Here is a 14,897-nt window from a genome sequence, read left to right on the forward strand (position 1 = left end):
ATATTATAAAGCGACGAGAATATTTTTGAGCGCCAAAAAAACAAAATAACGACTTATTTAGTGATGGCCGATTTCAAAACACTGCTTCATGAAGCATCGGAGCATAAAAGAATCAGTGTGTCGAATCATGTGAAAAATCACGTGACTTTGGCGCTCCAAACAGCAGATTCGACACGCTGATTCATCTGTGCTCCGGTGCTTCCTGAAGCATTGTTTTGAAATCGGCCATCACTAAATAAGTCGTTATTTAGTGTTTTTTGGCGCTCCAAAAATATTCTCGTCGTTTTATAATATTAATATTGAACCACTGTACTCACATGAACCGATTTAAATATGTTTTTAGTACCTTTATGGATCTTGAGAGAGGAAGTGTCCATTGCTCCCTATGGAGGCCTCACGGAGCTATTGGATTTCAACTAAAATATCTTAATTTGTGTTCTGAAGATTAACGAAGGTATTACGGGTGTGGAATGGCATGAGGGTAAGTAATGAATGATAGAATTTTCAACTTACAATGCTTTTGAGAAATGCAGCCCAGAGCCGTAACATACCAGTCTCAATGACCGTAAAAACAATAACATAGAGATGAAAGCATCCATTGTGCAGTTACACTCTGCATTTTATAATACTGCAGATGCCTATATGCGCAAGAGGCAGTGACAACTGTTTACATTTGTATGTGCGTGTCCAGTGTGCATAAATGGTCTTGTGACATGCGTTTTCAGTCTTGTAGTATGGACGGAGATTGTTTCTGAAATGTTTTCATTTTGTCACACCTAATTCTGAAACCCATATCAGACATACATTTTCACCACTTCTGACACGTGTGCAAAGTTTTATGAGTTTTCAAGCATGTTTAGGCCCTCAAAAATGCGATTCATTTCAGAGAAGAAGAAGAATTGACCGAGCAATTACAAGAGGGTCCTCACACCATCAGTGCTCGGGCCCTAATCATGCAAGGAACTGCTTTAAAAAACTGATTAACTGATAATGTAATGCAGTGAAGACAAAGATGATGATAGTATAACACAAGGTTTATTAGATAAATCCATATAGAACAGTCAATATGCGAAACAGCGTGCAAACACAAAACACAAACAATGGCAAACAACTGAAACGTGAACAAGGAGGAACTTAAATACATAGTGATTCTTAACTAAAAGAAAAACAGCTGTGATGATTAGTGATTAGTGTTAATGGTCCATGGTGACTGATGAGTGGTGGGAAACTAGAACAAAGGAACACATGTGACTAATGACAACAAACAGAAAGTCCATGAAAACTAAACCAAACTGAACATGACCGTGATAGATAATCTGCACCTGTAATCATAATTTGTGTGAAAAGAAATAAAATTTGTTGGTGTTTTCTTGCCACCAGTGTTCATTTCAGCTGGAAACTGCAGTGAATTGTATATATGGGCCTTATCATACACTCGGCGCAATGCGATGCCAGGCAGTGTTTTTTGCTAGTTTCAGCCTGACGCAGTTATCATTTTCATGTCCAGTGCCACATTGCTTAAATAGCAAATGCACTCGCACCCAGCTGTTCGCCAATGGGTGTGCTGGTCTGAAAACGAGGTGGGTTCAGCCGCATTGTTGACTCATTGCTATTTTGAAGCAAATGAAAATGACTGCACCATTGACCAACAAAAACCTGGTCTAAAGTCAATTGCGCAGTATTTTTTTGTTATTTAAAAGGCACGTTAGAAATATGTGCCTACAGGCAGGTGCACAAAGCTCGTACACCCTGCTTGTTACACACACAGGGATGCACAGCAGCACACAAACATGCAAAATATTAAAAATGTATTTAAACTGACTCATCAGGTTTAGATTGTCTATATTCCGCAATGTAAATAGCAATCGGCCATGGTGCAAGCGTACCTGACTTTTAAAAGGAATGGGAGATGAGACTTTGATTGGTTTATTGCACGTTACGCCCAAAACACACACATGACTCATTAAGAGACTAGGTACAACCCTTTTAGACCATTTTTTACATCGTTAAACTAGCAAAAGTGGATTTCAGACACACCCTAAGTGCACCTGAGCCATGCGCTTCAGACCATGTGCTTAGATTGTTAAAATAGGGCCCTTTAAGTACATTTTTGTAGTTTTGCAAAAATGCAGGTAGAGGCACATTTTTTCCAATGAGCTACCGTCTTAAAAATAACGGTTCTTTTATTGGCATCTATGGTTCCATCAAGAACCTTTAACACCCAACCTTTTCAATGCACAAAAGGATTTTTATGCTTCACACCAAGCGGCAATCTCCCCCAGTTTCTCGTGAAGCCAATACGGAAGTAACTTAAACTGCGATTCATCGACTGGCCGCTAGGGACAGGCTGCAAAAGGGAGCAGAATCTCATTGACCGTAATGTTAAAACAGCCAAGTTTACAGCAGAAAAAAACATGTTTACACTCTGGTTCAAATTGTGTTTTGGTCTATACTGCTAATTTTGCCTTTCATGACAACTCTGAGGGGGGTGAATTTTTTTTATAACTCATCCGTTTAAATTATATTAAGCCTTAAAGTTCTGCATAATTAAGGGCGTGGTCACTTGAGTGACAGGTGGATTGGCGCTGCTGTCTGTGAGCCGTCATGTTATCTCAGCTAATTCCAGCCGCTGAATTTGGCATCTCAGCCGTATTTGTGCCTTTTTTCTGGAATATTTTATACAATATATGGCTTGCTGCGTACTTGAGACAGATGTCAGTCTTTGTACATGTGCTCGCATGCGGAACACACGTTGTTGGATCGTCGTGGCATTGGCTAAAAGTTTTGCTCCTGAGATTTACTACAATGACAATACCAGGAGGATATATAACTCCGACAGCACTGCTTGGATATAACTGAAACTGCTGCACTATTTTGAAAAATTATACTTTGGACACGTGCTCATTAGTTTGAGAGAACATTTTGAGAGTTATACAGATATCTGGTACTGTACGTATAGATTTTTACATTATAAACGATGCTCAGATTGCATCCTTTCTTGAAGAACGATGATGGAGAGCAAATCATTCCTTAGATATGTAATGCAAACGATGGATAATATATAAATATTTAATGGATTTAACGCTTTCATGAACAAAAAGTAGTTTTTTTTTAATGTTTTGAAATGGACATTTTACCCAAGTGCAACAGATTGGATTCATCTCGCGATCTCTTTTTCATTAAAGGTATGAAGTCCCAGTTGATTTTTTGTGTTATTTGCACACCCCACACAAATTAATTAGCCTACTGGTGTTAGAGCATCTAACGTTATAACGTTATTTTAAAAATCACCATAGATTGACAGTAAAACTTTAGTACTTTCTAGTGGTATTGTTATCTTTATTAATATTTTAGATAGTATCTAAGATAGATATGCTAGGCGGGTGTGGTTTCAGCAACAAGTCGCATGGGCTCCAACTACATCCCGCCTCTTTGCCCATTTTCAGTTATCCGTGAGTGACGTGCGATCACGTGCAGCTAACATGGCCGCGGCCTCATTTACGCGTCAAAACTGCTGTTCAGAACTCTATGGGTGACGTCACGGACACTACGTCCATATTTTTTTACAGTCTATGCTTCACACTAAGAAAAAAATGGTTCTCTTAAGAACTGTTCATGGAAAGGTTCTTTGGGGAACCCAAAATGTTTCTTCTATGGCATCACTGCAAAAAAACCCTTTTGGAACCTAGGTTGAAATGTTCAGTCTTCTCCATTGAGCAGTTTGTATGACATAAATAAACATATGCATGTTCATTAGATGTATAAAGTTATCCATCATGGCACTGCTCATGTGCGCAAGGTATTTTTGAATCAAATTGAGTTGGATTTAAGGGTTCACTTAAAATGTCCCATTAAACTGATTATTTAATATGTACATCACTTCTTTTAATTGTATCGAAATTTCATTCAGATTGAGCTCAAGTCTCACTGATTAGTGGGAGGTAGTTTAAAAGCTTTTATACTCTATTGAGCAATCACTCCAATTTTAAATAGATTATTATTTGGTTGCATGTAAACATGGCTACTGTCTGAGACATGGTATTTCTCCTGAAGAGGCCGCACAATTTGAGATATCATTCATGTTTGTTGTCCAGACAGTCTGGGAGTTACACACCAAAGTATAATATGGTTTGGCCTTTGTTTAAATCTCTGACTCTACCTATGAGTAATAGTAAGAGTATGCCTTAGCAAGCATAACTAATAATAAATGGAATATAAATGCAAATATGTGAGATATGAAGCTGTATACTATGCACTGTGTGTACTATATGGGTAATACATCAGTTGCCTGACACTTTTGAAAGCTCTTTTGTCATTTTTCACTTGCTTCGTACATCCACACACAAACAAATTACCTTCAAGCAAGTGTACCTAAACAATTTTTTACTTTACTTTTTACTTTACTTTCCTATATAAAATAAACCCTCTGTTCTAAACTCTAGTAGGCTGAGCTCCCTTACATTAGTCAGCTCCCTTCTAAGGCAGCATTAAACAATCTGGGATTCTGGGATTGCTTTCTTCTCAAAGGATACATGCCAACATGAGGTTTCTGTAGGTGTCTCTGGAGTCAGCATGCTTGGTTTTGTAACAGAGCAAAAGTGTGAATGTACATAAAATTGGAAATTTTTCTAGTCATTATAAGATTTACTTTCACTCTATGTGTGTTTGAATTGTGAGTGTGTGTCGTTTTATTAGCATTGAAGCCGGCCGTGGTAGTAGAGCCGATGGCAAGCCACTTTACATGAGTACAAGCGGGTAGGTGTGCTAGCTGCTGACTCATTCACCCGTTTCCTCAGTCAATTATGCACATAATCTGTGTAATGAGATTTCCAATGACATGGGCGAAACATTAACCCTCTGGGCTTGCTTGCTGCTGCAATCACAGCTTCATAACTCTGACTTATACTGCAGTGTATTGTTACCGTCATTATTTACCACAGGTCCTCACAGAGATATGCAAATGAACACACACAATGAGTGCTTTGTCTCACCATGCTGTATTCCTCTTTCACTCCAGTAGACATAAACCATATTTATACCACCATCTTCTAGCTGTAAACTCAGGACTGTATATATTTTGTTGATTACGGGAATTTTATATGTTACCCATATTTAATATAGTTTGGGTGTTTCTTTTACTTTGTGCTGTTATGTTAGTAATTTTTAAGAACGTGGACATGTTGGCATCTGTCTAGCATCTACCAAATGACAGCTTAATTTGATCTAAAATAGCACAGTGTTTATTTGGTGTCTACAAACATTGTCCTGGGCCCTGTGATGGGGTGGGGGGTTGGGGGAGTGTTAGATCTTATTTTAATCATGCCTAAAACGTAAAGAATTCCTTTAATGACCACTTTGCTTTTTAAGCAATGAAAGATGCTTTCTGCCTTTCAATGAGATATTTTCATTTTAATGACATCATTAGCACCCTACACAGTTTTACAGTTTAGCGCAACAGACATTACCGTAAAGAAAAAGACACATATGGTGGAGAAGTAGAAAAAGCACCACTTAAAATGTAAAGTAATGAGACAAACACATTTCCAGCTTAGGATACATTTACTGCTCACTGGGAGTCCATGACAGTCTTAAAGCTGCTTTTCGGGATTTCAGAAACCTGCTTGACACCACTTAAAATTAGAAATGTGGAATTTTTTTGAATGGTGTGTGTTTATTGGTCCTTTTATATACATTCACTTAAAGCTGCAGTCCATAACTTTTGGCGCTCTTGCCGTTAATAAACAGCATGCCATTAATAAAGGCAATGCTGGTGTATGTTTTATTTTTTCATATTAAAATTTTCATTTTGATTTTCACTTTTGTCATTTTTAATAATTTAAGTTAATTATTTACTTTTTTTATATCATATTATACAGTTTTTTATATTTGTATTTAGTATTTAATTTTTTCTAATATTTATTTTTAATAATATCATATTTTTAATAATATATATATATTTAATTTCAATTTTACGGTAATAGTACTTGAGCTTATTTTAGTTTATTGCAAATGCAGCATTCTCAATTAATTTTTTTTACGTTTAAGTTTTTCGTCATATTTATATTTTATTTTATTTCAGCTTTATTCAAATAAGCAAAAACAAATTTTAGTAGTTTTAGATTCAGATTTTTTATTTTCTTTTTATGTTATTCCATACTCTGTTGCTAACTAAAATCAGGACTGCATTATAAAAGGAAACCCAAACTGTTACAAATATTAATCCTGATGGTTTTCAGTTCAAAAGACAAACACACTAGACTCCGTGCTTATGTAATCAATCACCGTTGGGCAAATAAAATGGATGTGTTCAATCGGACCATAATCACTGTGACATGCCAGCAGTGACAAATGTTGCCAGTCTAAATCCTACAGTCTTATTATGGCTTGAAGTTCTACCAGCCAAGCCCTTTGTCTGTGCTGGATCAATAACATGAAAAATTGTTTGTTGTTTTCTTCAGGCTGGAGTTTCAGTATGGGCTCAGCTTATCAGTTCCACAGCTGGAGGGTGTTTGTGGTGGTGTGCGCTCTTCCCTGCGTCTGTGCCGTGGTGGCCTTAATGTTCATGCCGGAGAGCCCGAGGTTCTACTTGGAGGCAAGTAGAACGTTATCATTATAGTTGTGGTGTAGATTTCACTATTATTATACAATTAGAATGATTTTTAGTACTATATCTTTATTGTTATCATCAGTGTTGGGGAAAGATACTTTTAAAAGTAATGCATTATAGTGCGTCACTCCCTAAAAAAAGGACCTAATAGCGCTACTTAGATATTTTTTTATGGAAAGTAATGTGTTACATTACTTTTTCATTCGTTTTTCTCATCTAGAACTAATATAACCATCATGTTTATTATATGTTTATTGTATCTCATCATGGGGACAGGAGAGCTGTCAGTCATTGTGAAAACAAAATAACTTGCAGTATTTTAAAAAGTAACTCAGAATTTTGTTGTAAATTAAACAGCTTTTTTATTTTTATCTGCATGTTTACAAGAACATCAATTCAGTTTATATGACTTGAATGCCTTGAAAATCTGAGGAAACAGTCTGACTTAAGGGAACACGACTCTCTTTGAAGCTAATGACGCGTGCTTGTCGTGACTCCCTACGCCCCCTTTCCAGGCCTGCCGTTGCAATAGAGGTGGGCGGCTGTCATCTAGCGCTGTGGTTTCCACTTAATCCAGTTAATCTCTTAGGGATTTTTCTTATTCTTTTCAGGTGGGGAAGCACGACGAGGCCTGGATGATCCTCAAGCAGATTCATGACACAAACATGCGAGCGCGTGGACAGCCCGAGAAAGTCTTTACCGTGAGTTGATTCCCTCACTGCACTAACTTTAAGCTGCTTAGAGCACCAACTATGCTTTAAAGTTGCTTAAATTCATGAATGATGGTCTCATCTTGCCCTGTATGTGGGCTTCATGGATGTTTTAGGTGTCATTTAGTGAGCTTCAGGAATTAGACAGATTGCAGCCTGCATCAAGGCTTTGTGAGCAGCCCAATGATGAAGATCAAACTGTCACAAATATTTGACACTTTCATACCTTCTTAAACATATTCTTTCTCTTTTGTATTACAGTTGTCTTAAAAAGTATTTGGATACTTAAATCAAACTCAAAAATGTTTACATTTCATTGCATTACATAACAAAATACACATTTTGGCAGACATTCTGTGGAATGAAGCCCATATGGCTTAGTCTTGTTTCTTTTTGTAGGTGAACAGAATTAAGATCCCAAAGCAGATTGATGAGTTTGTCGAGATGCAGAATGAATCCGGCAACGTTTTATCAAAAGCGATCTTCAGAATAAAGACTGAGCTTCATGGGGTGAGATTCATGATGTGTAACTTTTCAGAAATTAGATTACCTATGTGATCATTTAAATAAATTACAGGATACTTGTGATATTTTTTATGATACAAATAAAAATAACTCCTTTTTCTGGCCTTCCAGATTTGGTTGAACTTCTTGAAGTGTTTTAATTATCCTTTGAAAGACATTACAGTGAAACTTGCTATTGTGTGGCTCTCACTGTCATTTGGGTAAGACCTTCCTTTTTGTGTTACCCATCCATCCATCCATCCATCCATCCATCCATCCATCCATCCATCCATCCATCAGTCCAGTCTTTAAAGAACTCCAATTCTTCTGCAGGTATTATGGTTTATCTGTGTGGTTTCCTGATGTCATCAAACACCTTCAGGCTGATGATTACGCCTCCAAAGTACAAAGGCATAACAGCGAACGTATTGAAGATTTCACCTTCAATTTCACCCTTGAGAACCAGATACACACTAATAGCATATTTATAAATGACAGGTGACTTATTCAAATGCTTATGTAACAGTAATCTTCTTACAACCTGAATTCCGGAAATGTTGGGATGTTTTTTTAAATTTGAATAAAATGAAAACTAAAAGACTTTCAAATCACATGAGCCAATATTTTATTCACAATAGAACATAGATAACATAACAAATGTTTAAACTGAGAAATTTTACAATTTTATGCAAAAAATTAGCTCATTTCAAATTTGATGCCTGCTATAGGTTTCAAAATTGTTTGGACGGGGCCATGTTTACCATGGTGTAGAATCTCCTCTTCTTTTCAAAACAGTGTGAAGACGTTCAGGCATCAAGGTTATGAGTTTCTGGAGTTTTGGTGTTGGAATTTGGTCCCGTTCTTGCTTGATATAGGTTTCCAGCTGCTGAAGAGTTCGTGGTCGTCTTTCATTTAATGATGCGCCAAATGTTCTCTATAGGTGAAAGATCTGGACTGCAGGCAGGCAGTCTTCTACAACTAAGCCATGCTGTTGTAATAGCTGCAGTATGTGGTTTTGCATTGTCCTGCTGAAATACACAAGGCCTTCCCTGAAATAGACATCATCTGGAGGGGAGCATATGTTGCTCTAAAACAGGGGTGTCAAACTCATATTAGGTTGAGGGCCGGATTGGAAAAAAATAACTATGTGCTGGCTAAATTAATTAATCAATTAAAAAAAAAAGTTGCATTAATATTAACCATATAAACAACAAATCATTTGCAAGAAAACTAGTACATTGCTCTTTAAAACTGCATTTGTTTTTACAGCAATTCGATTTTTAATAATAATAATAAGATTTTTAATAATTTAATAATAATAAAGCATTATTAAAATAATGCTTTATTTTTTTTTATTAGTGATGCACCTATTTTGATTTTTCATGGCCAATTCCAATTTTTTTAGAAGCAAATTGGCTGATTCTGATACTGGTTGCAGATTTTTTTTTTTTTTTTTTTAAGCAAATTTATTTGTTGTGTATTTGTTCAAAAAATATGTATAGCTCTTTGATATTAGAGGCAAAAACTGTATTTTTATCATAATCCCAACAAAGATTTCATGCGCATGAGCATGAACAGTTGTTTTTAATTTAAATTATTGTATAATTTCAAGATTAACAGCAAAAACAGCATGGTCTGACTTTAGCTTTGTGAAATTATGCTGCATAAGACACTTGAACAAAACAAAATCAGCAGACGTACTGAATGAAAATGCAAATTCACTCTCTGACAGTAGGTGGCGCTTATGGAACAGCAGTGATATAGTGTTTCCATGGTTACCTCTATACACAAAGTAGCACAGGCTACTACTTTATAGTATTCAGTGTGTGCCTGTATTAACATCCTTTTTACAGACTTTCTGAATATTTGTAAACTAAAAAACTTTTGGGTTTATGACCAGTGGACTAGTGCATCTCTATTTTTTTAATTAATTAATTTATTTTTTATTATAGTTCAAATCATCCCCCGGGCTGGATTGGACACCTTTGTGGGCCGTGTTCGGCCCGCAGGCCGTATATTTGACACCCCTGCTCTAAAACCTTCATATACCTTTCAGCATTCATAGTGCCTTCCAAAACATGCAAGCTGCCCATACCGTTTACACTTATGCACCCCCATACCATCAGCGATGCTGGCTTTTGAACTGAATCCTCTTTAGCCCGGAGGACACGGCATCCGTGATTTCCAACAAGAATGTCAGATTTGGACATAGAACACTTTTCCACTTTAAAACAGTCCATTTTAAATGAGCCTTGGCCCACAGGACACAACAGCGCTTCTGGACCATGTTCACATATGGCTTCCTTTTTGCATGATAGAACTTTAGTTGGCATCTGCAGATGGCACGGCGGATTGTGTTTTTGATATAGCCTTTACAATTTAATGTTGAGGACCATTGTTTTTAAAGTATTCCACAATCTTTTTACGCACTCTTTCACAGCTCTGCTCATCTTTACTTCTGAGAGACGCTGCCTCTCTAAGACATCCCTTTTATGGCTCATCATGTTACAGACCTGATATCAATTAACTTAATTAGTTGCTAGATGTTCTCCCAGCTGAATCTTTTCCAAATTTCTTGCTTTTTCAGCCATTTGTTGCCCCCGTGCCAACTTTTTTGAGACCTGTAACAGGCATCAAATTTGAAATGAGCTCATTTAGTGGATAAAAGTGTAAAATTTCTCAGTTTAAACATTTGTAATGTTATCTACGTTCTAATGTGAATAAAATATTGGCTCATGTGATTTGAAAGTCTTTAGTTTTTATTTTATTCAAATTTAAAAAACGTCCCATTTCTGGAATTCGGGTTGTATCATTGTACTAATTCTTAATCTGTGTATGCCTGCATATTATTACATACAGTAAATCATTTCCTTTATTTGTTCCTCAGATTCACAAATATGAAATTCAAGTCTGTCACTTTCATCAATTCCACCTTTCAAAACTGCTTTTTTGAGGATGTAACATCAGTGGGTTCTTTCTTTCGAAACTGCACATTCATCGAGGTTGTCTTCTACAATACTGGTAATGTCTTTTTGAAGACAAAACAGACCACTTTTCTGCATTTTACAACTTTGCTACATGTCTGTGCATGCTTAACCATCACTTTCTACTGTGGTTTAAATCTCATGAATTTAATTTGTTCATTTGACAGACATTGACGATTCCAAACTGATAAATACAGACGTCATAAACGGTACATTTTACCACAACAAAACAGGCTGTCAAATGACATTTGAGGATGATTATAGTGCATACTGGGTGTACTTTGTCAATTTCTTGGGAACATTGGCTGTTCTGCCTGGCAACATTGTATCTGCACTTCTCATGGACAAAATTGGCCGCTTGTCTATGTTAGGTGAGACAGAAATGTATACTAAATATTAAATGTGTGTGTGTGTGTGTGTGTATATATATAATATACATACACACATATATATATATATATATATATAATATATATATATATATATATATATATATGTGTGTGTGTGTATGAGATTTATACGTTTTGTATGAAAAAAATAGACTTTCTGTAAGTATTTTGTTTGTTTTGTCAGGGTTTTCCATGATCCTGTCTGGTATTAGCTGCTTCTTCCTGTGGTTTGGCACCAGTGAGTCGATGATGATTGGGATGCTGTGCTTGTACAATGGGCTGAGTATCTCTGCCTGGAACTCCCTGGACGTTGTGACAGTAGAGCTGTTCCCTACGGATAGAAGGTGGGCTGGCTTGTTCTCATACATAATAAAATATGCTAACAGTCACACAACAAAGCTGTTTAATGATCCCAAATCTCAAAGCTTATTAAATATCAATGTGACACCAACTTTTTTTCTCTTCCACCCTCCCTCCACCTCTCTACAGAGGAACAGGATTTGGCTTCTGTAATGCCTTGTGCAAGCTAGCCGCGGTGATGGGAAATCTGATTTTTGGATCTTTAGTAGGCATCACCAAAGCTATCCCTATTCTCCTGGCCTCCTCTGTGCTCGTTGGCGGAGGTCTGGTGGGATTGCGACTACCTGACACCAGGTCTAATGTCCTCATGTAACCCTTGTGTCAGAGGTCTGGAGAAACTCAAAAGGCTTGACTTAATCTTCATTCATCATTATGGTACATTGTGTACTTACTTCCTTACATAAATGCATTTACTGTTTCAGTGGTGTTTCTATATAGCCAGGTGAAGGTTGGTGGTTCAAAACTTAATCATCAAACAGTGGGTAAATATTTTGACAATCTTTAGACTTTCCTTTGCAATAATAACACTTGCACCTTCATACTGTATGGTTGATTCGACCAAAACCCTTGTGTTTCCTTGTGGCTTTTCAAGGGTTTGTAACAGCCTTGCAATGGACGTGAGTGTAAATATTAATGTCCCCTTATTAAGACTTGAGCAAAACAAGCTATTAATGAGCTGTCCAAACCTGCTGCAAATATGCGGAGAGGATGATCAGATACGCAGAGAGCTTGGCACAGCTGCATCACAGCTGGTCGACTGAACCCAGAGAGTTAATGAAGAGATGAGAGACTGAGACTGGTCTACTGGTAAACAACTCTTTATTCAGTGCCTAGTTTCAAATTTTGACTATATACTGAAAATATAATTGGAGTAGGGTTTGTTATCAAATCAGTTTCATTGAGTATTATGTTTTGGGAGGTTGAAACCCATCTTTTTTTTAACAGTATTATCACTGTATTTTTATAATCAAGCCTTTTGCATATGTACTCCAACCTCTGATGAAAAGGCCACAAATGTGCACTGTACTCTTGCTTTAAGTACAAGTATAATGTTCCTGCAGCCAGATTTATGAAAATCAAAAATCTATTTTGTGCTCTACAGATGTTTTGTTCATATGAAGTGGAGTATATTTTGCTCATAAGCTTGATATTGTAAGTCGATTTGATTTCATATACAACAAACGTGTTATCTGACTTGTTCTGCCACTTTGTGATTTGTCTAAAAGCGAATGGCCTTTTGAAATTGTGCCTCTCCTACATAAGATCATTATCATGTATGAACTTGAGGTAGCTGCTGTAATTCCATGGTCATTCATGCAAACCATATTACAATCTGACAGAAAGGACTGATGAGAATCAGGCTGGTAATAAGCCTCTTTTATGTACAATGTCAAAGACACATCTTGTTGACACGACAGGTTTACAGGTGCAGAGGGAGTTTAGAGGTTCCGCCTCAACATATGGGGTCTACAATCTGTAGAGAGGGGAAGAGAGATGTGTTTGATAACCACATGACACATGATTCATTTACAAGCCAAGGGAAGAGAAATCTGTGTTATTAGGTTGCTTCTACATAATGACTATCAATATATACTGTAGGTATATACACCATTCAAAAGTTTGTGGTCCGTACCATTTTTTTATTCCGCAAGAATGCGTTCAATTGATCAAAAGTGACAGTAATGACATTTATGTTAAAATAGATTTCTATTTCAAATTAATGCTGTTCTTTCTATTTATCAAAGAATCTTGAATAAAAATGTACCACTGTTTCCACAAAAATTTTAGCAACACAACTGTTTTAAACACTGATAATTGTAAGAAATGTTTCTTGAGCACCAAGTCAGCTTATTAGAATGTTTTCTGATCATGAATCATGTGACACTTTGAAATTCAAGTTTGCCATCACAGAATATATTAAAATAGAAAATTGGTATTTGTAATAATAGATTATAATATTACTGTTTTACGATCAAATAAGAGATGTGTGTGTATATATATATATATATATATATATATATATATATATATATATATATATATATATATATATATATAAAACATTTTAAAGGTGCCATCGAACGTCTTTTTACAAGATGTAATATAAGTCTAAGGCATAATTAGAAATGCGCCGATTCAGGCTGCGGCCCCTTTAATTGCTCACGCTTTCCGCTCCCTCTCGAGCTCTCGACTCTATCATTGCATAAAAAAAAGTTCAAACAGCTAATATAACCCTCAAAATGGATCTTTACAAAGTATTCGTCATGCAGCATGTCTAATCGCGTAAGTACAGTGTTTATTTGGACGTTTACATTTGATTCTGAATGAGTTTGATAGTGCTCCGTGGCTAACGGCTAATGCTACACTGTTGGAGAGATTCATAAAGAATGAAGTTGTGTTTATGAATTTTACAGACTGCAAGTGTTTAAAAAATGAAAATAGCGACGGCTCTCTTGTCTCCGTGAATACAGTAAGAAATGATGGTAACTTTAACCACATTTAACAGTACATTAGCAACATGCTAATGAAACAATTAGAAAGACAGTTTACAAATATCACAAAAAATATCATGTTATCATGGATCATGTAAGTTATTATTGCTCCATCTGCCATTTTTCGCTATTGCCCTTGCTTGCTTACCTAGTCTGATTATTCAGCTGTGCAGATCCAGACGTTAATACTGGCTGCCCTTGTGTAATGCCTTTGAACATGGGCTGGCATATGCAAATATTGGGGGTGTACATATTAATGATCCCGACTGTTACGTAACAGTCGGTGTTATGTTGAGATTCGCCTGTTCTTCTGAGGTCTTTTAAACAAATGAGATTAGAAGGATGAAACAATGGAGTTTGAGACGCACTGTATGTCATTTCCATGTACTGAACTCTTGTTATTCATCTATGCCGAGGTAAATTCAATTTTCAATTCGATGGCACCTTTAAAATCTTACAGACCTCAAACTTTTGAATGCAGTGGAACGTTTTTGTTATACAGTTGTCTTTTATAGCCCATAGATAATGTCTTCATAATAATATCTATATTTGCCCCTAAAATGAAAGTACTTACAAGCCTCAGCAGTTTAATGTTTAGCAGTAAAATATTTGTCAAGCCACATTTTACAGTTTAGCTTTTACAGTCAGTGCCAAACAGAGTTCTCTGAATAACATACATCAGTAGCGTTACTATTGTCTAGCTTTTGATATGTTTTGAGAGGTCTATAATAAGAAAAGCTTAGAAAAACAGACCTCATAAAGTATCGCTGATGTTTTTTAAAAATCTGATTTGGCTTCCAACTAACCAAAGTGGCTTAATGCGGTCTCAGTCTCAGCAAAGCTATGCAGTT

The 14,897-nt window shown here is 36.4% G+C and overlaps 1 protein-coding gene across 2 annotated transcripts in view; it reads left to right on the forward strand.

Annotated features, from left to right (window-relative positions):
- sv2ca (synaptic vesicle glycoprotein 2Ca) overlaps window positions 1-13,569 on the forward strand; it is a 47,353-nt gene extending 33,784 nt beyond the window's left edge. Inside the window, exons 5-13 of one of the 2 annotated variants that reach the window (XM_048189111.1) lie at window positions 6,459-6,592; window positions 7,219-7,308; window positions 7,717-7,827; window positions 7,954-8,042; window positions 8,155-8,319; window positions 10,709-10,842; window positions 10,973-11,176; window positions 11,379-11,538; window positions 11,684-13,569. In XM_048189111.1, the coding sequence (XP_048045068.1) occupies window positions 6,459-6,592; window positions 7,219-7,308; window positions 7,717-7,827; window positions 7,954-8,042; window positions 8,155-8,319; window positions 10,709-10,842; window positions 10,973-11,176; window positions 11,379-11,538; window positions 11,684-11,867 (1,271 nt within the window). In that variant the 3' untranslated portion in view covers window positions 11,868-13,569. Of the gene's footprint in view, window positions 1-6,458; window positions 6,593-6,761; window positions 7,142-7,218; window positions 7,309-7,716; window positions 7,828-7,953; window positions 8,043-8,154; window positions 8,320-10,708; window positions 10,843-10,972; window positions 11,177-11,378; window positions 11,539-11,683 lie in introns of those variants that run through there. The other variant, XM_048189112.1, reaches the window with a different exon arrangement.
- Window positions 13,570-14,897: the final 1,328 nt, after the last annotated feature.

Source organism: Megalobrama amblycephala, linkage group LG4 (assembly GCF_018812025.1).
Source record: "Megalobrama amblycephala isolate DHTTF-2021 linkage group LG4, ASM1881202v1, whole genome shotgun sequence".
NCBI lineage: Eukaryota > Metazoa > Chordata > Actinopteri > Cypriniformes > Xenocyprididae > Megalobrama > Megalobrama amblycephala.